This window comes from Diachasma alloeum, unplaced genomic scaffold (assembly GCF_001412515.2).
Source record: "Diachasma alloeum isolate Michigan unplaced genomic scaffold, Dall2.0 Dall_scaffold_00704, whole genome shotgun sequence".
NCBI lineage: Eukaryota > Metazoa > Arthropoda > Insecta > Hymenoptera > Braconidae > Diachasma > Diachasma alloeum.
The window spans coordinates 133,410-157,236 of record NW_021680836.1 but is presented as its reverse complement, the minus strand read 5'-3'; the positions used below and the strand labels follow the sequence as shown (position 1 = coordinate 157,236).

The 23,827-nt window shown below is 42.9% G+C and overlaps 1 protein-coding gene across 1 annotated transcript in view; it reads left to right on the top strand.

The window, feature by feature from the left end:
• The window catches only part of LOC107044263 (fructose-1,6-bisphosphatase 1), a 182,803-nt gene that overhangs the window by 117,549 nt on the left and 41,427 nt on the right, over positions 1–23,827 (top strand). The window contains exon 3 of the mRNA XM_015266066.1: positions 2,419–2,608. Within this exon, the coding sequence (XP_015121552.1) occupies positions 2,419–2,608 (190 nt within the window). The remainder of the gene's footprint in view (positions 1–2,418; positions 2,609–23,827) is intronic.

Genomic DNA, 23,827 nt, shown 5'->3' with positions numbered 1-23,827 from the left:
TATTCACGATTTTTTAGCGATTCTCTCTCTCTCTCTCTCTCTCTCTCTCTCTCTCTCTCTCTCTCTCTCTCTCTCTCTCTCTCATGCCGTACATCGGAGGGCCAAAGCAAAAGAGAACAGCTTTGCTGTCATTAGTTGTCACGTCAGTCCTCACATATGGCATTTCCATTTGGGCTGACGTATTATTGATCCAGCATGCGCGACGGAAGGTGGCGTCAGTTTATCGATTGAGCGCCCTTAGAGTAGCCAGCCCATTTCGCACAATGTCAGAAGTTGCCGTGTATGTCATTGCCGGGATGCTGCCGATAGGAGTACTTGCCGAGGAACGACGATGTCTCTACCGGCGAAAAAGTTCAACAATGCTGAGCGCAGCTGAGCTGAGGATGGATGAGAGGAACAATACTCTGCATCGATGGCAGTTACTGTGGGATGCCTCGACCAACGGGAGACGGACTCACCGCCTGATCCCGAAATTGGATGCATGGGTCAAATGAACACATGGAGACGTCAACTACTATCTCACACAGATGCTCTAAGTACACGGGTGCTTCCGGTAATATCTTCATAGGTTCAAATATGAGGAATCGCAGGACTGCCCGGCCTGCCCAGGAGTCTTCGAAGACGCGGAGCATGAGTTCTTCGTGTGTCCGCGTTTCAACGTGCCCCGCAGCACACTCGAGACCGCACTTGGAGAGATGATTAAGCCTGATAATCTGGTGCAAGCTATGCTTTCATCAGAGACGGCCTGGGAGGCAACCAGCGCCTTCGCAGCGGAAGTCCTGAAGGACCTACGCAAGGTGGAACAAGAAAGAAACAGAGATAACAGGAAGAGGAAGCAATAATTTGATCGGCCGAAGGGAGAGCTACGGCTGAATCCTCCCTCCGTGCTGTATAGCCTATCGGCGGTTCCACGGAGTAATAGGAGGCAGGTGACAGGGGTATGTTTTTAGTCCGTATTGGTTGCACATTCACCGAGCTAAAACAAGCCAGGTCTCACCAACCTTAGCAGCTCATGGTCGCCACCATCCAGACCAGACCGTGTCGGGCACTATGCTCTGGGAATTTCTAAACCCGAGCGTATGCGTAAATGCATTTTTCTCCCTGAAAAAAAAAACCTATCTGAATTTTTCTGTGCTCATCCAAGATCTTTTTCGCTGTGTTTGCTGCGAGTGTCATTGAGGCTTCCAGGTTCCTTACGTGAGGACTTGATCATTCTTTGACTGATTTCGTACTCGTCTTCACCTGCCGCTTGTAGAGCTTTAAGGTTGTCCTCCTTCATGGTCTCGTTGAGGTCCTTGATCTCGAGTTCCCCTTACGATTCTTTACTGAGCACCTTAGCTTTGTCTGATGAATTCCGTTGGTTGTCGCCTTTCTCAGTACGATGAGCATGTCCTCCGTTACAGTCGTGTGTAGTTTTTCGACGCGTTCGCGGACCTGGTCGGTGAGAACTTTTATTTTCACTTCGGTGAGGATCTCTGAATACTTGTCCTCATCCCCTGGGCCAATGATCATCACATTAGGCCTCGATTTCCAGTCCTTTTCAGTCGGTTTCCAGTCGTTTCTATTTTTTTTTCGGTGCGGCGACTGCTTTTGTCATCGCCTCCCCTCCTTCGTATTTTTCACCATTCTCCCGTCCGGTGGTTTGATAAGCGGTTTCGGTAGTATCACACTGTGAGACGGTTTCGGCTGCTTGGCGCTCTTTGGTGACTAACCCTCCATTCCACGGGCCTTTCGAACTTTGCTTCGTACGTACTGCCTTACGAATATTCCGATACATCGCGAATGATTCCTGTCTGCCTTCCATCTCAGTTTTATCGACAACATACTAGACATTGTTACCTCATGTAAGTTCACCTTGGACTGAATGTACGTATATAGCTCTGGAACCCGGTTCTGCAGATGCATCCATCCATAGGCCCATTCCTTCTCATGCTAGGTTAACAGCTCACCTCCACTTGTTCCATTTGAAGCCAAGTTGTCCGCCTGTTTTTCACCAATTTCTTTTAGGTTTAACGTCCCCAAAGCCACCATTATTAATTCTGCTTTCACGAGTAGCTAGGGAACTAACGGTCTGCTACAATAGAGCCCCAGATGTTGGAGTAAGGCCGTTAGCGATGTCAACCATACCTGATGCCTTCCTCTTATCGCAAGGGTAAATGCTAGGAGGAAGTTTTTGATCCATGCGAACGTATCCTATGTGATTGTCTCTGCGGGTGTGTAGGGGAGGGGGCGGGGTATATTAAATATCTGTGTTTATACCTCTTATAACTATTAAGCTAGGGATTATTGCCATCATCATTATAAAAAATGGAAATGAATAATAAATCAGCAAATCTATTCTTTATTGAAGAAGCACCTATATATCATTCATCAATGTACACTTCAATTAAGCCCTTTATTTATTTTACCCCAAAATAGCATCAACGAAGGTTATGCAGCCATTTGGGAACCAGCTGTCAAGGAATACGTTCAATCCAAGAAATATCCAACGTGTGGAAAACCCTACGGTTCGCGATATGTTGGCTCCATGGTCGCCGATGTCCACCGGACCATCAAATATGGAGGAATATTTTTATATCCTGCTACAAAAGATAACGTCAATGGCAAAGTATTATATATCTCATTTTATTTGAATTAAAAATGCATTGTTTTGCTCACTTGAACATTTCCAGATCTGGAATTGGTCCGTAATCGGTCCGCAACGGTCTGTAACGCGATGAAAACAAATCTTGAAAACAGACTATACAGACCAATCATACCGAGTAAACTGCATATGAGACATTCCAAGTCAACTCAGCCACACCGGATTTTTTTTTGTCTGGAAAAAATCATTGAGTAGGTGCATTTTGAACTACAACATATAGACAGTAATCATGCAAAATTTTATTGCCCTGCCACTTTTCGTTTCTGAGATAATCATTATGAAACTTGAAATTTTCAAAAAATCATCACTTCTGAATGGAGCATCCGATTTTGATAAATAAAAAAAAAAAAATTCTTTTTTTTTCGTACTTCAAGATAAAAAATACTTAAAAGCCGTCCAGAAGCTCGTAAATCGGTTTTTCGAGAATTTTTCGGGTTTTCATTTTTTTTTCACTCTAGGGCCACTCGATATTAAGGACGAGGATGTCCTTATATGATAAAAAAATAAGCCATAATGGTAGAGCGAAACAATGCACCGTAAAAAAATTTTTTTTCTCGAAATTTTTGCGTTTTCAGTTTTTAGGGGAGATCCATCGGTTTTTTTTAAAGAAATGAGTCTGTCAACCATTATTCTTCGTTCATATATGATGACATAAGACTACACCATCATGTCACGGAGAAAGAGTGCGTCGAAAAAAAAATTTTTCGTCGAAATTTTTACTGGAAGGGTAGATAGTTGAATTCAACATTATCATCATCGGAAGTTTGCTAAATTATGATCAAACAAATGAGAGGAAGAGACAAACGGAATCAATTAATTGATTCATCATCATCAGTCGGTTCCAAGGCTTTAATTCTAGAAAAAAACCTCAATTTCTCGATTGATTTTTTATCACCATACGATTCTGTGTGGATGGATTACCGAGCTCCTAACTTATTCTACTCTTACAACGGGGTGAGGAATTTTCACGTTGATTATATGGAAATGATCTTTATTCTCGGAATTGATATCTTCGGATTTCATAGAATGCCGCGGAGTGATAGATGTGCGAATCCAATGCGGGCTCCTGGTGAGAAGGGACACCTCGGTTATAATTTACGTCTGATTTCCTTGACACTACACGAGAAATTTCCTTTTTTACCATTGTTTGCGAAAATCTGTGGTCAATGCCGAACGAGAGCTCCAACTTATGTCATTCCTCCATCTGTCCACAGGGTTAAACTTAATGCTATACGTCTTCAGCGTTCGGAAACTCCACCCGATATATCAATGCTCCAAGCCGAAACATGTGACCCAAGTCTGGATGGGATGAACAGTTCTCGGAGATCAGGTCGATCTTTCCAACTTGATGATTCCGGCATATCAATCGACGACGAACCAGACGATGAAGCTGAATTCGACAGTTCTTCCGTGGATTATGATTCGGAAGATGACCAAAGTGACATTGATCCATCTTCATCTAAGCAGTATCGATCTGCGAGAGAAATAGAATTAGAAGAAATGTTGGATGGTTTGAAGCAGAAATTCAAAGATCTGAAAAACTACCGTGAGCACCTGTAAATCTTGACGGTTCATCCACAGTCGTGGAGTGCGCGGAAAATTGCTTCTGAATTTGAAACTACCAGATACATGGCATCAAGAGCGAAAAGATTGAGAAAAATTAAAGGAGTGTTTGCTTCACCAATTGCGAAAGCAGGTCATTCACTACCCAGCATAACCGTCGAGAAAGTACACAATTTTTACCTAGAGCACAGTCGCGTCATGCCAGGAATGAAAGATAAAATATCCATCAAGATCAATAGAGAGAAGAAAGTAGAGCAAAAGCGAATGATACTCGAAAATCTAAAAGTCCTTCATCGGAAGTACAAACATGCGAATGAAGATGCTAAGGTCGGTTTCAGTAAGTTTGCCGAGCTGAGACCTAAACAATGTGTAGTGGCGGGAGCAAATGGCACTCACGTGGTATGTGTTTGTACGTATCATCAAAATTGCAAATTGATGCTACAGGCAATTAATATTGCAACTCTAACTCAAGATTCCCCCTGTCTACTCAGAGATTACAAAGATTGTCTAGCAAAATTGATGTGTACAAATCCAACCCCGGCCTGTCATCTGGATGAATGTAACGATTGTCCTGGAGTGAAATCATCATGTGAACTGAAGAAACTTCTCTCTGATTCACTCGTGCAAATGGTCGAATTTCGCGTGTGGCAAAGTACTGACAGATGTACCTTGCAGACACAGACCCTCCCGATGGATGAATTCATTGATCTTCTAATGGAACAATTGATAGAGAATTTGGATAATGGAGAAGTACGACACTAGTGGAAAAACATAAGGTGGAGGCGTAACATGCCTGATCAGAATTTCGGACCGGACTTGATCAGTTTCTGATCGAGACCTGAACAGAATTTCCACTCGGGTATGAGACAATTTGAGAGTGAAATTCGTACGTGTCCTGGTAGCTCAGATGGTGAGAGCACCCGACGCGACATTGGGAGATCCCGGGTTCGATTCCCCGCTAGGAAGTTACTAATTTTTTCTCTCAAAAAAATTGAATTTAATTAATTCCTAATGATGGTAGGTGGAGAAACCCTAGTGGGAAAACATAAGGTGGAGGCGCAACATGCCTGATCAGAATTTCGGATCGGACTTGATCAGTTTCTAATCGAAATCTGAACAGAATTTCCACTCGGGTGGTGCATTGTGATTTTTCGGAAAATTACGCTTTTGTGGCTCAAGATGCTGCTCAATCCTTCCACTACAATAATGACCAGTGTACAGTTCACCCCGTTGTTTACTACTATCGCGAAAAAAATGAAATCCAATATCGGAGTTTAGTCGTTTTGTCGGACAGTACGACTCACGATACTGCCGCTGTTTATTTGATACAGAAGATTTTAATACAGCATGTGAAAGACAACTGTGAAAGCGTAAAGAAAATTATCTATGTCACCGATGGAGCTGCAGAACATTACAAGAATCGTTTTCAGATCACGAATCTCTTGCATCACAAGACTGATTTTGGCAAGACTGATTTTATGCGGAAGCCCATTCTCATGCAACCGCGCATGGTAAAGGAGCTTGTGACGGAGTAGGAGCTGTCTTTAAGAGAGAAGCGAGACGTAAGAGCTTGCAAATCGTTCATGGTGAACCAATCCTCACGCCAGATGCTTTGTTTCGATGGTCAAAACAGAATTTTGAAGGAATTGATGTTTTTTTTTCCACCAAGGCAGAACACGAGAATATCAAAACTGAGTTGAGAGAGAGATTTGATAGTGCCAAAGCTATTCCAGCCATTCAAAAACACCATTGTTTTATTCCGATACCGGGAGAGCAATTGTTAATTAAACGATATTCGGCTTCGGCTAACGAGGAGGTTTTCCCAAAGCAAAAACAAACAACAACAAAACGAAAGACCCGCAGAAGACAGTAATCGTGATTGTAAATAATTCATCAGTGCATGTTGGAACTTGTCGAAGAGAGTGGAGAATTTCTCCGTATTGTAAAAATGTAAAAATGTGAAAATATAAAATGTTGTCGTTATAGAAGAATAAAAATTGTTTTTTTCCCATACTTTTTCGTTAGTGGAAAGCACAGTGTGTTGTTGAGAAAAGATTTATAGTCGTATCAATAGTCTATTCTATCCAGCAGAACAGAAAATGTCTATTGACAAACCTCTTTTTTTAGTAACAATAATGCAACTCTCCTAAACGACAGACAAACGTAAAAATTTCGAAGAAAAATTTTTTTCGGAGCATTCCTTCTCTCTTACATTATGGCGTAATTTTTCATATCATATAAGAACATCCTCTATCATAAAAAAAATATTTCGATCGAATATCGAGCGGCCCTAGAGTGAAAAAAAAATGGAAACGCGAAAAATTCTCGAAAAATCGGTCTAGGAGCTTCTTGACAGCTCTAAAGTATTTTTTATCTTGAAGTACGAGAAAAAACGAAAATTTTCTTTTTTTATGTATCAAAATCGGATGCTCCATTCAGAAGTAATGACTTTTTGAAAATTTCAAGTTTCGTAATGATTATCTCAGAAACAAAAAGTGGCAGGGCAATGAAATTTTGCATGATCACTGGCTATATATAGTAGTTCAAAATGCACCTACTCAATGATTTTTCCCAGACAAAAAAAAATCCGGTGTGGCTGAGTTGACATGGAATATCCCATATTCTAATCATCCAATACGAAGTTTCAAGTATTTAAAAAACCGCCGATTTTCGGTATTCGTAAAAATCGGCAAACCTTAAACCGCCATACATACAAAAAAATTTTCAAAAAAATTGTCAATTATTTCAGAGATTCCTTGAACTCCTGGGAAGCCAACCCGAGGGGGAAAAACTCTATATTGTAATAATTATTCATTCAATAGAGATGTCGACTGCAGCCATCTCATTGCAGAATTATCGAACCGAGCTGAAAAAATATGGGAGTTCGGTGAGGGATAGATGGGTTTTATAACTCATAACACTTGGAATTCGTATACTATATCGAATAAGATTTATTCACAGCAATGTAACTTGGTTTACACCATGAGAGCTGGCACGTGGGTGTACTCCCGCAGCAACGGTGTTAATCACCCGATCGAGGATGTCCGAATTATTACGAATTGTCGCGAGGTGTCGTAGTAAGGTATTCTTTTGCTAAGCCAAGCTTGAACACAATACATTGAATTGATCTAAAATAAAAATAGAAATAGCTTCGCTACAATAGTCCCCTTCTGTGGGGAAAAAGGAATGGATAACTATGTACAATATTTACAAGAGTATACGCTTTAAACGGCACTGAAAAACGGTATACGTGACTCTAAAAAAAATTTAATTCAACTATTGAGAGAATCTCAACGCGTTTCCTTGATGGTGATGGGGTTGAGACCAACAATGATCTTGCGTCACTAGATGGAGCCCAAGATGATGATATGCATCTAGATGTTCCTGGTTATGATGATGTTGCAGGTGTCGCACCAGGTGTCGGTTGCTGAGACGATCGTGAGCGTTTGGAGTGGTGTGCGTTTGTTCTTCGGCACTGTGTGCTGCGATGATGCGTGTCTTCCTTCACCGTGTGTTATGAAGGCGTGTGTGCAGGTGTGCAATGCCTCTCGATGGGTGTATCAGAGTGGCGATGTTCTAGTGAACTCGGATGCCAGAGCGCGATTCTCGTTGATGCTTGGCGAAAATGAGCTCGGTGAGTCGGCCCGATATTCTCGACGCTGCCATCGGAGAAGTTCGGCATGAGGTTACTTTCTTCTCTCCCTCATGTGTGAATATCGCTGCGAACCTAGCGGGTGAGGTTTCCATCTTCGTTAGCCCTAGGGGTCGAGATGCGATGTAGGTGCGATGAGACTGCAGGTGACCCGAGAAGAAATTTCGTCGGGAGTCACCAATGTGCATTGGGAACCTATGAGTTTGTTGCAGGTTACTGACTCAAAGGTTGTACCTGACGTGTAACCTGTTGGTTCCAAACGCAACAATACTAGTAGGGATGATCATTGTCGGTGACAGATAAGTTTACCACCGTTCACTAACTTATGTAGCTCAACCCCTTTGTAACATATTTGTACCTTATAAGGTGTTGAAGACATTTAAGTGTCCAAGTCCGGTGGGGCATACCTGATCCCATCAGAGAACCCATCAGTAACTTAAATAAGGCTCAAAATCAAGCGTCAGAAATAAGGATCACGAGGATCACGAGGATCAGGAATTGGGGTCAGAAAGAAGGGTCAAAACTGACGGTCATGAGAGTCCAGTAGACAAGTAAGGCGGGTTCTGGGGCAAGGGTCTAGCGGAGACCTGGTCAGAGGGCCCCCGCGAGGAAGCTGGGTGGGTGGAAGGGTTAATTAAAACGCGCTAATTGATTAATTAATTAATTATTGATTGATTCAATTATTAATTTATTAATTATCAAATTCAAGAGCAGGTTCTGGCCCAATAGTCTAGCGGAGACCGGGCCAGAGAGCCCCCGCAAGGGGGCTGGGTGAGTGGAAGGGTAATAAATCCGCGCTAATTAATTAATTGATTAATTAAATAATTAATCAATTATCAAATTCATTGGTAGGTTCTGGGGCAAGGGTCTAGCGGAGACCTAGCCAAAGGGCTCCCACGAGAGAGTGGGTGAAAGGGTTACTTAATTCACCGGTCTCAGTTTTATTAGCGGGTTGATTCGCGAGTTAATTAATTCATTCGCGTTTTTGGGGATCTATCCATGACTTAGCCAATGCACTCTCATGGTTCTCGAGTCAATCAGCGATTTTGATCTACTGTGTAATTAATGAGTAATTGAGCCGCCTCCCACCCGTGCACATATCACACATTTTACGCGGACCATGCACTCGAAATAAAAAAAACACTCATTCTATGTGAAATTCAAATTATATATTTATCATATAAAAGATATTACATTATCTATATACGCGCACCACACAATGTTCACAGTTTCATGATCACACTGATACTAATAATTATTCCATTTATTGGTCGTAGTCTTCTCTCCGGAACCAATAGCAGTCCCCCATTCTGATGAGTGTGGCGAGGTTCCAGTTCCACTATCAGCTCCATGGGCTCGTGAGCGATATGCAGCATCATGATGGCTCTGGCTGTAGCCTGCTCCAGATATGACCTCTCGTATCGCTCAGCCCAAGCCACAGGTATCAGCAATTGAGGGGTGAGGATCATGTATTCAGTAATCTGCAAAAGAAAAAGAAGAAAGTTTATACATAAAATTTGATGAATGTTTATTTTCGAAATTGTTAATAAATTACTTACATGAGATGTTTCATAAACATCTCGTTCAGGCTCTTCCGCAAATTCTTCAGGCGCCGCTTCTGGTTCAGGGTCGAGGAGTCTCGGGCCATCGTATTGATGCTCTGGTTCATCACCACTTTCCGCATCGGAGTCATTCTCAAAGCCCTCGTCGCGGTTGGATCTATTTGGGAACCACCATCCATGAAAGTTCTGACTTAGGAGGAACATATGGACATTCAGGACCTCATCGACGACCAGGTATCCGATGGGTAGCATATTGAAGGCAATTACATGATCCGCCCCAGTTCTCCGCATGTGAGCATCGAGATAGTGCTGAGCTGTCGCCCGCGAGACTTGACTCAGCACAAAATCATGGCCATACCGGTCCACCCACACCCACGGACACCACACATTCTCGATCAGGATCGTATAACCTTGGAGGAAGATCCCGAAATCCACTGCAGCATCTTCCTGGCGCTCAGGATTCATCACAACTTTTTTTTTTGTTTGCTACTTTGAAGATGTTCTTCACTTTGCTCTTGATAGCAGAGTGTCTGCGAAGGTGGAGGACCATTCCTCCAAAAACCAAGAAACCCCCACCGAACTGACAGAATCCTTAACAAATGTATGAAATTGTGCATGTAGTTGTGGTACGAGGATTTTTCGAAACATCATCTGTTGAAACACTGATAACGGTAGGAAATGCATCGGAAGAGCGTGCCATTTACCTGAGAAGACACGTGTACTCACAAACCCAAGTTTATTGTACTTGGAGGAAAGGACACTGAGGCTTCTGAAAATGATAATTAATTTTTTCCTCAACTCGACCCCCCTCCCAGGCTAACTAGCTGAAATGTGAATTGCTCCAAAATATTGCATTATGAATGTAATTCTTGTATTGCATTTCGGGGAGAGTACTGTCTTGAGAAGTCCCCATTCACAGAGGAGCGCCGACATTCCCATCTGTTTGACAGACTGGAGCAAACTGTGTGGTACCTTATCGTACCACAAGGATGAAATGTTAATTAGTTTTTTCGTCCAAAGGTGGTGTATCAACAAACATTTCGAACTTCCTATGTATTGAGGAAATATCAACGAATTTTTCCCAATGTAACACATGCCAACGAAGCAACTAAAGGACACTGAAAATTTCAAGATGTTGCTTTTCCAAGAATAAAATGTTGGTATTTTGTTGATAATTTTCAGACCACTTGGCATTTTTCCATGAGTCACATGATTGTTTTTCAACTAATCACGTGGAAATTTCCAGAGGTTTTGAGCGTAGACACACCCACATATGCGTCTATATAAACAAGAAATCTGTTGGTTTTTCATCAGTTGTTTAGTATCTCTCTATCGTGAACATTATGGATCACAACACATGCCGAAGACCATTGAGGTCATTGGAGGATGCATATCAAACAGTGAGAATGACTAGAAGACCCAGGGAAATTGAGCAATGGCTTAACCACATCAGAGGACATTTAGGTGAAAATCAATGGATTTTTGTGGAGAAGTACGAATCATAGTGAGAAAAGACGTTTACCTCATATGTTGGGACGTTTAACTCATATGTTGAGACGTTTAAAAACGTTCCATGCCCGATTTAGAGAATTGGAAGCGACTGGAGGAGGTTTACGGGGTAATTTACCTGATAGAGTCCGATGGGAAGACTTACAGAGTGTTTTTGAGGGTCGTATGAGGACTGGTGTAATTATTAACAGGAAAAATCCAGATATATCCAACTTTCTGGATGATGTGGGACAGATGCTTTGTATCCGTTTAAAAAATGCATTGAAATGAGAAGAAAGTTTGAAAGTGAATATAGTGTTGACATGTAAGTACCAAATTAGTAGGGATGAACACCTCATTGAAGAAGAGAAATATTTTAGTACAAAAAATGAAATAATTCTTAATTCACCTGACATAAGGCAGTGGTTCGATGAGCATATTAGAGAAAAACTTCTGGTGAAAGCAGATGAGTTGCAGAAAAAAGACTCCGGATGGAAATTAGTTGACGTCATTAATTTAGAAGTGAGTTTAAATAAATATAATCCATTGCGCGGGGATCTAGCTTCGTTGAAATACCTAAATGGATTAAAAAGAAACACACAGTTGTGAACGTTCAGAATAAAGATAATGCATACTGCTTTTTATGGTCCATCATGGCCGCTCGTTGCAACGTTTAAGATAAGAAACGATCAAACTCATACCCCCCTTTCAGCACTGCCATAAAAAGTTTTGGTAATTTCAACTACCCCATGGCATTAAAAGACATTCCGAATTTCGAAAAGACGAATGAATTGTCGATTAATGTATATGGGATTGATAGTGACGAGGAATCAGATAAAAAATGGATTGTGCCACTTTATTTAAGCAAAAATCCTTCCACTACACTACAAGAGGAAGGAAGAACGATTCACCTTCTCATGATTGAAAAAGAAGACAACCTCGATAAAGATGAGCAAGGAAAAATTAATCACTACACATGGATCTCGAATTTATCTCGCTTACTCAGTGCTCAAATTTCGGAGAAAAAAAGTAGAACACTTTTATGTGACAGGTATTTATGCCACTTTTTCAAGGAAGAAGCGTACGCTAATCATAGGTTCAATTGTGTATCGATCAAAAAGTGTCGAATGATTTTTCCCCGTGGTGATGAAAGAAATTTCAAATTTTTAAACTTCAAATATCAACTGACTGTCCCATATGTTGTATATGCCGATACTAAGTGTTTATTGGAAAAAGTACTCAATGACAACGATCAAAACACTAAAATATATCAAAATAATTCAGTGTCCCATTTTATGTGAAATATAGTTCTAATGACTCAAAATCGGAACTCTTTATTTATGGTGGGAAAGACTCCATTCAGTGGTTCATTGAACATTTACGCATTTCAGCTATAAAAGTTTATGCTGAATTACAGCGAAATGAGCCCATGAACTTGACTGTTGAAATGGAGCGGGCCTATAATGCAGCCAAAAATTGTCATGTCTGTGGCAGAGGATTTACTGAAAAAGCAATGAAACACCGGGACCATTGTCACTTCACAGGCAAATATCGTGGGGCTGCCCATCCCGGCTGTAATCTGAATTATACGGAATCGTGTGTGATACCAGTAGTTTTTCCTAATTTGACAGGTTATGATTCACATTTTTTTATTAAATCTCTAGCCAAACAATTCCAAGGCTCCGTGAGATTACTAGCAATTAATAAAGAGAAATACATTTCATTTACGAAATCAGTAAAATCGACAAGAGACCTTGAGATTCATTCACTCATTCCGTTTTATGGCCAGTGGTATCGATAAATTGGCTTCATATATAAAGGCTAATAAAGGCTAATAATAGCCAGTTATTACCCTCAAAAACAAAAATTTGAACTCGTCACACGCAAAGGAGTTTTTCCATATGAATACTTAGATTCATGGGAGAAATTAAATGAACGACAATGACCTCAGAAAGAATATTTTTATTCTCAATTGAATGATGAGCACATATCAGATAGAGATTACAGCCATGCATGTGATGTCTGGAGAAATTTCGGCATCAATACTCTCGGTGAATATTCAGATTTATATTTAATAACTAATGTATTGTTGTTGGCGGACATTTTCGAGAATTTCCGAGAGCAATGTTTCCCATCATATAAATTGGATCCTCTTCATTACCACACTGCATCTAGTTTAGCATTTGATGCTATGCTCAAAATGACAAAAATCGAGCTGGAATTATTCCAAGACCCGGAAATATTCCGCTTCATTCGATATGGGAGAGCAAATAATCGGTACCTGGGAGCTGATAAGTAGAACCCCAAAGAAAAAGAATCCTACTTGATGTACTTCGATGTCAACAACTAATACGGAGCCGCCATGAGCCATTATTTACCTCATGAAAACTCCGCCTGGATGAAAGATTGGTCATCCCTCAGCGTCCTAAAAATTCCAGATGACGCTAGGACTGGATACATCCTGGAGGTTGACCTGCAATACCCAGAGAAATTGCATCACGAGCATAAAGACTTGCCATTGTGCCCCGAGCATATAATTCCCCCAAACGGTCAATCAAAGTTACCAAAATTATTGACGACTTTAAACTCAAAAAACAATGACGTCATTCATTATAAGAATTTAAAGCAATATTGTAGTTTGGATTTAAAGATCACTAGAGTTCATAGAATCTTGAAGTTCTCTCAAAGCTCGTGGTTAAAGGAATATATTGATTTAAATACTAATTACCGAAAAAAATCCCAGAACGACTTTGAGAAAAAATTTTACAAATTGATGAATAACGCAGTTTTCGGAAAAACTATGGAAAATGTGAGGAAACATCTGGATGTGAAACTAGAATCAAAATGGGAGGGATGATGGGGTGCTGACAGCTGGATTGCTAAGCCCAATTTCCATAGCAATATGTTCGATAAGGATTTGGCAATAATTCAAATGAGCCATACAAAAATTAAATTTAATAAATCAATATATGTAGGCTTCAGTATTCTAGATATTTCTAAAACATACATTTATGATTTTCGTCATAATTATGTAAAAAATGCTTTCAAGGATAAGGTGAAATTATTGTACACTGATACAGATAGTTTTATCTATCACTTTAAAGATGATATTTATGAAGTTATGAAGAATAATAGAGGCACAAATTTGATACTTCAGATTACCCTGTAAATAATGTATATAATATGCCTCTAAGAAATAAGAAAGAATTAGGTCTAATGAAGGATGAAAATAATGGCAACGTGATGACTGAGTTCGTGGGACTGCGAGCAAAAATGTATAGTTTCAAAGTGTCTGGTAAAGATCGGGAAAAATCGCGTGCCAAAGTAATTAACGTTGAAACGTATCACATTCGATGATTATGAAGCATGCTTGAAGCAATATCAAAATGCTTGGATGTCGCAAAATATGATTAGATCCATAAAACATGATGTGTTCACCATCAATCAGACGAAATTAGCTCTAAGTTGGCACAATGATAAGCGCATTCTTCTGCCAGATACAACAGACACTTTGGCTTACGGATTTAAACAATGCTATTGTAAATAACTTGTAGAATAGAATAGAATAAAAAAAAGTGCGGCTGGTCACTTAAAGCGCCCAGAGTCACCTAAATCATACGATCTTTTGTAACTTCCGCCTTAGTTTCGGTCAGTCACACAGCCCCAGCCCTGTGTTTCTCACTAGGCTAATAAGGCTGGTGACAGCCGCTTGTTGTAAGTCCTCTGGTTTCAGGAAAGCCTGGCCCCAGATTTTATAGCGACGGAGTGCTAATAGGGGGCATTCACATAAAATGTGGATGACGCCCTCCTTATCGCCTCCGCACAGTCTGCAGTCTTCTTGTTCTGCAAGTTTCATCTTGAACAGATGAGCTCTGAGAGCTGTATGACCCGTAAGGAGCCCTACTGCTACCCTCAGATCCCCTCTGTGCAACTCCAGAAGCTTTCTGGTCCTAACTCTTAGTTGCCCTCTCATAAGCAGTTTCGCTTGTCTGCAGGTCGCAACTTTCTCCCAACGCCTGACATGATCCCGCTGGAAATGATCTTTAATAAGAGTTTTTCCCACTGCGAAGGGCATGCCAAGCAGGCCGTGTGAGGGCACACTTTCTGTACCCTCCTTGGCCAGCTTATCTGCCTCTTCATTACCCAGAATCCCATGGTGACCTGGCACCCAGGTTACGGTGACCCGGTTGTTTTTACCCAGTGTGTCCAATGCCTGCATGCATTCCCACACCACCTGTGACTCTGTAGTGGGTTTTTCCAGGGCGTGTATCGCCGCCTGGCTGTCACTGCAGATGAATATTTTCATCTTTTTTGTGTCTCTCGCGTTCAGATACTCTGCACACTTAAGTATGCCCAGCATCTCTGCTTGAAAGACGGTTGAATGATGGCCCAGCGGAAAACTCTCTCCGAAGCCATCTTTCAGACGGTAGATGCCTGCCCCAAAACTTTCATTGAAGCCAGAGCCGTCCGTAAACCAGTAGTCCTCTCTTGGTCCTGGTTTACGTTTCGAGTCTAGCCACTCCTGTCTGGGTGGTATACTCGTTCTGAAAGTTTTCCTGATCTGATACTTCCTAGGAATCCTATCCGTCTTACCTATGAAGGGTCGATCATTGATTAGGCTAAGCCTTGTATGGCCTTGGCCCGTCATCTTCCATTCTAGTTGGCACCTTAGTCTATATGCAGTTGTGGTAGCACAACTCACAACCCTAAGGTCGAGGGGTGGGATACTGAGTGCTATTTCTAGCGCCTCAGTAGGTGTCGATTTCATGGCTCCTGTTGCAGCCCTCAGGAAGGTTCCCTGTAGGCTTTTCAACAGGTTCCTTGTTTCCGTCTTACTCACCCTCGGCCACCAGACGACCGCAGCGTATAACAGTCTCGGAAGTAGAACTATTTGGTAGAGCCAGAGCATCATTTTAGGATTGAGTCCCCATGTCCTGCCCACAGCTCTCCTGCATGCCCACATAGAGGCAAACACTTTATTTCTCTGAGTACAGATATGTTCTTTCCAGCTGAGTTTATTATCCAGGAGGACACCCAGATATTTCACTCTGCTGGTGTAGTTAATCTCCGAGCCATTTAGCTTCAGAGGTTGGATCTTTTCCAGTTTATAATTTCTGGTGAAAACCAGGATTGTTGTTTTGGCTGGATTTACCGATAGGCCAGTTACCCTGCACCAGTCCTCAATGATATTGAAGGCTGTTGCCATCAGGTCCCTTAGCACCCTCAGAAATCCGCCTTTCACAACAACTGCCACATCATCGGCGAAACCGATGACGTGGAAGCCGGCCTCACTTAGTTGATTTAGAAGTCCATCTACAACCAGGTTCCATAGCAGGGGCGAGAGAACTCCCCCCTGCGGACAGCCCCTAGTCGGACGTCCCTCCACACATGCCCTCCCATGTCCTGCCGACAGTCTTCTGCTTTTCAGCATGTTTTGTGTCCAAGCAATGATAGTCTTGGACACCTGTCGTTCTTCCATGGCTTTTTCTATAGCCGGATTCGAAGTGCTATCAAAAGCCCCCTCAATATCCAGAAAGGCGCCTATGGCAAAACCCTTGACCGCCAGTTGTCCCTCAATCAGTCCCACCAGGTGATGTAAGGCGGTATCTGTTGATCTTCCCTCTCTGTATGCATATTGACAGGGGGAGAGGGGTCTGTCAGCCAAGGGCCCGGCCTTGATGTGTCTATCCACCAGCCTCTCCAGGGTCTTCAGGATGAAGGATGTGAGGCTTATAGGACGGAAGTCTTTTGGTTTTATATAACCGGTTTTTCCCGGCTTGGGAATGAATACTATCCTAGTCTCATTCCACACACTAGGGACATGTTTCAGGGCTATACTAGCTCTGAGTATCTTGGTTAGGGGTCCCGTGATAGTCTCTATCCCTTCCTGTAATAGGGCTGGGTAGATCCCGTCTGGTCCCGGTGCCTTGAAGGGTTCAAAGGTTTTGATGGCCCACTTGACCCCCCAGGGCTGCACTACTTTATTTGCCAATGCCCAATCATGGGTTTCGTAGACATCCCTCTGATTTTGCATTGTTTCTTTATCTCTCTCCTGGGCCTGTATGAAGCCTGGAAAGTGGGTGTTCATTAGGAGTTTCAGAGTCTCTCCCATGGTTTCCGTGTGGCTGCCATCTGGTGCCTGTAGGCTCCCTAGATATGGAGTCTTGTTTGTTCCAAGGATTTTTGCCAGCCTAGAGGTCTCCGATTGACTCTCCACATTGCTTGTGAAAGCCCTCCAGCAGTCCTCTTTGGCTGCCTTTATTGCCTTGTTGTAATCTGCGAGCAAGCCTCTGTAAGTTTTCCATGCGTCTTCCTTACGGGGGCCCGCTCTCATGTTCTTAGCTTTGTTAAAAGCTTTTCTAGCTTTGCCCCTCAGCCCACCGAGCCTCTCTGACCACCAAGGAGTCTCAGTGGGCTGCCCTTTCGGGATAAGCTTGCAGTTTGTCTCGAAGGAGTCCATGATGGCCTGGTTTAGGGCAATCGAAGCCTCCTCCAGCTGCTTTTTGTTGTTAAATCTGAGGATGATATCCCTGAGATTGTCAGATAGACTCTCTCGGTAATTTCCCCAGTTTGTTCGTCTTGGGTTTCTCACCCATTCCGTTTCTTTCACTGTGTGGATGGACATTCTTATGGTTTGATGATCGGACGCTGAGAGGTCCTTTGAGACCCTCCAGTCCCCAATCATGTCTGCCACTCTATCCGTCCCCAGAGTGATATCTATGACCTCCTGTCGTCTCCGATCTATGAAGGTAGGTTCTGACCCCCTATTAAGGATGTTTAGACCGGCCCCCATTATGAATTCCTGGAGGCTTTCCCCCCTGCCGTTAATGCCGGTGCTCCCCCATGCTACATGGTGCGAGTTGGCATCACAACCTAGCAGGAGTTCAAGTCCCCTTTCCTTCACATGGTTGCATAGGTCCTTTACTTTTTTCGAAGGAGGTGGTTCAGCCGAGTCATAGGGCATGTAAACTGACCCTACAACCAGGCTCATTTCCTCGCCTTGTCCCAGGCCCAGATCCACTTGTGCCACAGCCAGGTCTCCCTCACTAGCCTGTGAACAGAAGAAAGAGTCTAGTCCTTTAATAACAATGCAAGATCTAATTTTCTCCTGAGTGTTTGCGTGATAGATTCTGCCACAACCACTGAGGCCCTTAATAGCATTGTCCACTATCCATGGTTCCTGGATCATTGCTATGACAGTCTGCATCCCAGCTAACAGCCTGACTAGAGTAGCCGAGGCTGCTTTGCTGTGGTGCAAATTTATCTGTACAATGTGCACCCGGGTTGCAGCCATAATGATGACTACTTTCCTGGTACCTCTATGTACCCTTCTTCTGACTTTCACCACGGTCTTTCGCAAGCAGCTTGACAGTAGCTTTTTGAATCCCGCAGTGCAGTCTGAAGTTGCAGGCTTTCAGAACAGAGAGTGATCGGTCGTCTATCAGCGCAACGAAGTGGGCACTTTTCGCGTCCCTACTCTCACTGCCCCGAGCGACAACCCACTCTCTGGCCTGCAGTCCTGCATTTTGTTTCTCAAGGAAGCACAGTGCTTCTTGAGCGGTTAGATCTGGGTCTTCCACGTGTAGTACAACCCTGTGCTTCTTGGGAAGCTCCGAGGCTGCGACCACACGTACAGTAAGTCCAGCTATTTTGTTTTCGGGGAAAAGGCTTTTCAGCCAATTTCCCGTTTCCTCATCAGTGCAGCACACCATTGCCACACCTTCTCTTTCCCAGACACCGTTGAAGGTGGGTGCTTTCACCCCGTCAGGTAACGCCAGAATGGCCCTCTTCAGGAGTTTCTTCACCTCCGTTACCTCTTCAGTGCCCAGTTTCTGATCCGGATATGACTCCGGCATAACTGCAAACTTGAATGAGCTCGTAGTGTTCTGAGCATATGTGCCCTGATCCTGCGTTCTCATTCTCTTTTCTTTCGGTCTGACTGAGGGGCTTGGCGTAGTACGCTCTGATGGAAGGCGTTTTATTGCCTTCCTCGTAGCCCCCTCCCCCCTTCCCTCATCGACCTTCGCTGCTGCATCCGTCAAGGTTGCAATCGCCCCCGAGGTTTGATGCAGCTTCGCTCTCTTGCGACGTCTTCTCTCGGCTCCACTCAGTCTGACCCGATTCACATCGGTACCAGACTGGTCAGCCTTGTCAGACTTCGTGTGTTCGCCATCGCTGGCCCCACCCGAAGTTGCTTTTTCAATATTAAGATTTTTTAAATTGGTTTCCATTTTAGTCCCACGAGTACCGCGGTTAAGCGTTTTCACCTGGTGCATTGCCGCGATTGCCCAGGGCTTGGCTTGTCTCGGGTGGGTTACACCCAAGACTACTCTCAGAGGTCGCCCAGGTTTCTGAGAGGCACCGTTAGCGACACAGCTCCCCCTGTGCCACGCATCCTTAGGCACGGTATGGCCGAGGCCATGGCTTACGCCGCTCACACACATGGATTGGGTGGACTCCTCTTAGCGACCGCGGGCAGCGGTAGTCCTTAAGACCTCCACCGCCCGCGACCGAGCCCCCTCACTACGACAAAGTGGGAACCCAGTAGAGGGGGAAATAGCTTGTAAAGGAATGGAAAAAAATAAAAATGATTTTCTTTAGGAAAAAATGTCTTTATTCAATAAAATTCCTCATACATGAGTCTTCTTAATCCACTCAATGCTTATACTACCGTTTTCATCCTCTTTCAAAACTCAGAAAAGTAATAATGCTATAAGCCAACTTACAAAATTCCCAGTGCTATCGCTAAAAATAATGCGGTATTGGATGATTGCTCAACTTTTTTACACTCTGTGACGAGGCACATTATTTAATTTTTATTATTTTTATACATATTTTTCCCCAACACACACTGCCCCCTAAAACCGCAAATTCTCGCCACCGTCGGTTACCTCTTCCGTCGCTTTTCCCCTCATCGCCCCTCTACCCCCGCCCCTGGACATCACGAAGACATCAGCCGAAGGAAGACATCAGTTCCGGCCCTACCCGATCAATTGGAGAAGCCATCGCCCCCTGGAAATTCCCCATACTGGACCCCCGAATATTCAACACCTGCAATAATCCCTTGCGAGACATCCCTGGATTGTGGTCATCGTCACCACTCACCCGTGCTGATTGGCCCCGATTGCTCCCGAATTAAAACCCGAAGGACTTCGACACTTGACGAACCCCCACGAATCGCGAAGGAGAAGAAAAGACCGTCACTCGTGCATTAGCTGCCCCGTGAGTCGCCACGTGCCCCGAAAGTAGTAATAGTGAATACAGTAAAATTCGCCCGGAAGTATTGGCGGATAAAAAGAGGACTTTCGATACATCAAGCTCATCCCAGCTCTAGTATTGGTGCCCAGGAAACTCCGAGGTGGAAAGGATGCTCTCCAGGAAAACGCCGTGGTATTTTGAAGGAGTGCAAGGCGCCAGTGGAATTCCACGTGTTCGCCAGAGTGAAGTCCCTTCGTGAGTACGAGTTACCCCCCTCATTTTCCCTCTTGTCCCCACAATATTACCCTTCATACCCCCCAACGGTGAGCCTACACTCTTTTGTTTCTCCCCCTTCAGTTATCATTTATATATTTAGTTGCATTCCCTCGACACGACTAGCTTCTCCCCTTTTTCTGCATTAGAGTCACTACCTTTTTACGTGTACAAAAGTTGCCTGGCCTCCCCCACTCCCTAGATCTCAGTAAAGGTTTTATTTACGCACTTTTGACGATCATAATTGTATTTAGAAAAGAATATAGATTATTATTCTCAAATTATCCCTTATTTGTCCCTTTTCTTGACTCGCCCTAATCCTTTTTTCAGGAATTAGTATTATAGAATCTAGAAAACGGTCACAACTCATATAAAAATTCATCTAGTTGTACATAATACTGGGGAAGTAAGTCGATGTATTTTTCTACTATCTGTGTAACATTGATGCTTCTAGCGGTGATATATTCTGCTGATATGTCATATTCACATAAGATGTGAAAACTTCACATCCTGTCTTGACTTGAAGAATCCCTGTGCCTGAGATATAGTAGATAGGCTAGGCGGGTTCTGGATAGCTTCGCGAAATCACCACCAGGGGCGCCACCGTCGCGGAACGTTCGAGAAGGATGACGTCATCGATTCGAGTGGTGGGGGAACCGTCCTGTTGGGACTTGTATGAAATATGATGATCTGTTGAAACTTGCATGAAATCGGATATTGGCACCACCATCGCGGAGCATTCGAGAAGGATGACGTCATCGACTCGCGTGGTGAGGGAATCCGTCTAAGACCTGTTGAAACTTGCATAAAATCGGATATTGGCGCCACAAGCTGTGGAAGGTTCGAAATGGATGACTACATCGATAAGTTATCGACTCGCATGGTGGGGGAACCGTCCTGGTGGGACTTGTATGCAATATAATACTATAAAAACCTGTGAAAACATAGATAAAATTGGATATTGCCGCCACAATCGCGGACATTTCGAGATCAGTGACGTCATCGACGAGTCACTCAGGCTGATGACGCATTTACTTGCACGGTGGGGGAACTTTCTGTAAGTCCTAAACATGTGCAAACATTTGACAATATTTGCAAACAATTGCAAACATTTGCAAACAATTGCAAATATTTGACAATATTTGCAAACATTTTGCAAACATTTGACAATATTTTAAACATTTTGCAAACATTTGACATTTGCAAACATTTGGAAACATTTGCAAACATTCTGCAAATATTTGCAAATATTTTGCAAACATTCTGCAAACATTGGACAACATTTGCAAACATTTACAAACATATGCAAACATGTGCAAATATGTGAAAACAATGATTGAATATCTTCAAGATGAATGAAATCGGTGAGTCGCTCAGACTCATAAATCATCAATGTGCGAGGTGGGAGTTTCCCGTAAGTCCTGCTGAGACTTGTACATTCGAGAAGGATGATGTTATCGCGGTGGGGATTCCCCCTTAATCCTGTTGGGAATTATATGATACCATAATGACCGGTTGGAACTTGTAAGAAATTGGATATTGGCACCACCGTCGCGGAACGTTCGAGAAGGATGACGTTATAGCGGTGGGGGTTCCCCCTTAATCCTGTTGGGAATTATATGATACCATAATGACCGGTTGGAACTTGTAAGAAATTGGATATTGGCACCACCGTCGCGGAACGTTCGAGAAGGATGACGTTATAGCGGTGGGGGTTCCCCCTTAATCCTGTTGGGAATTATATGATACCATAATGACCGGTTGGAACTTGTAAGAAATTGGATATTGGCACCACCGTCGCGGAACGTTCGAGAAGGATGACGTCATCGATGACTCATCGACTCTAGTACTGGGGGAATCCCTCTAAGACCTGTTGGGACTTGTATGAAAATATAATGACCTGTTGAAACTTACATGAAATCGGATATTGGCGCCACTAAACATGTGCAAATATTTAACAACATTTGCAAATATTTGACAACATTGGAGAACATTTGCAAATGTATGCAAACATATGTAAACATTTTTAAACATATGCAAACGTGTGCAAACATGCAAACATGTGCAAATATGTGAAAACAATGGTCGAATATTTTCAAGACAAATGACATTGGTAAGTCACTCAGACTGATAACTCATCGATGTGCGAGGTGGGGGTTTCCCGTAAGTCCTGCTGAGACTTTAACATTCGAGAAGGATGACGTCATCGATGACTCATCGATTCGCGCGCGGTGGGCGATGTCCCATGTTTCCTGTTAGGACTTGAATGACATATAATATGTTGATAACCGGTCGAAACTTGCATATTGTAATGAGTCACTGCTGTCTTGGAATAAAAATTACATCATACTTGTTCGCGAATATGCGAGAATGTTCCATGATGGTTTAAATCGAGGTGGGGTAACGGGGTGAGTTGCTATAAAATCAACCGACTCTACTGGATTCAGCTTCAAACACAAAATTGATTTGCTACTATCACGATCTGCGGTTTTAGTGTGTTATTATAATGTTGATGTTAGATGTTCAAGGTTTTCAACACCCAACTCAGAAATTTATTATAAAAGAACTGGCAGTTCAAGCAGTTGGAAAAAATGAGTGTGCTTGTCTGTTTTTCCAACCCCCATGTCGATGGAATGAATTATCACCAAAATACCAACGAACCAATGAATGGATTATTAATAATCACCATGGAATCGCATGGGAAATGGTATTCATTCCATATGATGAGGTTCAAGATGCAATTGCGCAGATCACGAAAGGAGTGACAATCATCTCCGTGAATGGACTGCAGAAGAGACAATGCTTACAATCTTACACCGATAAAGTGATAATCGACTTGAATGAGTTGGGGTGCTCAAAAGCAAAAGATATCACAACCCCCAGATGCTGGAATCACAAAGAGCACAGTCTCATCGAGAATTATATGTGTGCATTCGAAAATTGTAGGAAGCTATTGAAATGGTTCACAAAATACTTTCATTCGTCTTTGGATCCGACTACTGACTTCTTCGATTGGATACAGGATATGCAAATGTTGCAAGCTGATTCTACACATCTCCTGAAAAGATTTCTCTTGAAATTTGCATGGCAACACATTGACGAATTATGGGAGACATTGATAGAGAGGCTCAAAAATATGAGCGAAATTAACGAGTACCGCCGAGGTTATCAACTGTGACGTGTTATTTTCATCACAAATAGTATTTCTTTTATTCGCCCGTTTTGCGTGTGGGTTTCTAATAAAAAAAACACCAGACAGGAAGTCACCAACCGACAGCGAGAGTCACGAGAGAGGTTTAGTATATTTTTAATTATTCTTGCATTATTCCCTGTAACATTTGGATTAAATCCGGCGCCAACATCGTAGGACTGAGGGGGCAACGTTTCCGAGCATCGTCGAGAGACTTCGAGAAGTACTTCGGGGCATTGGTGCGAGCCTCGGGGGGC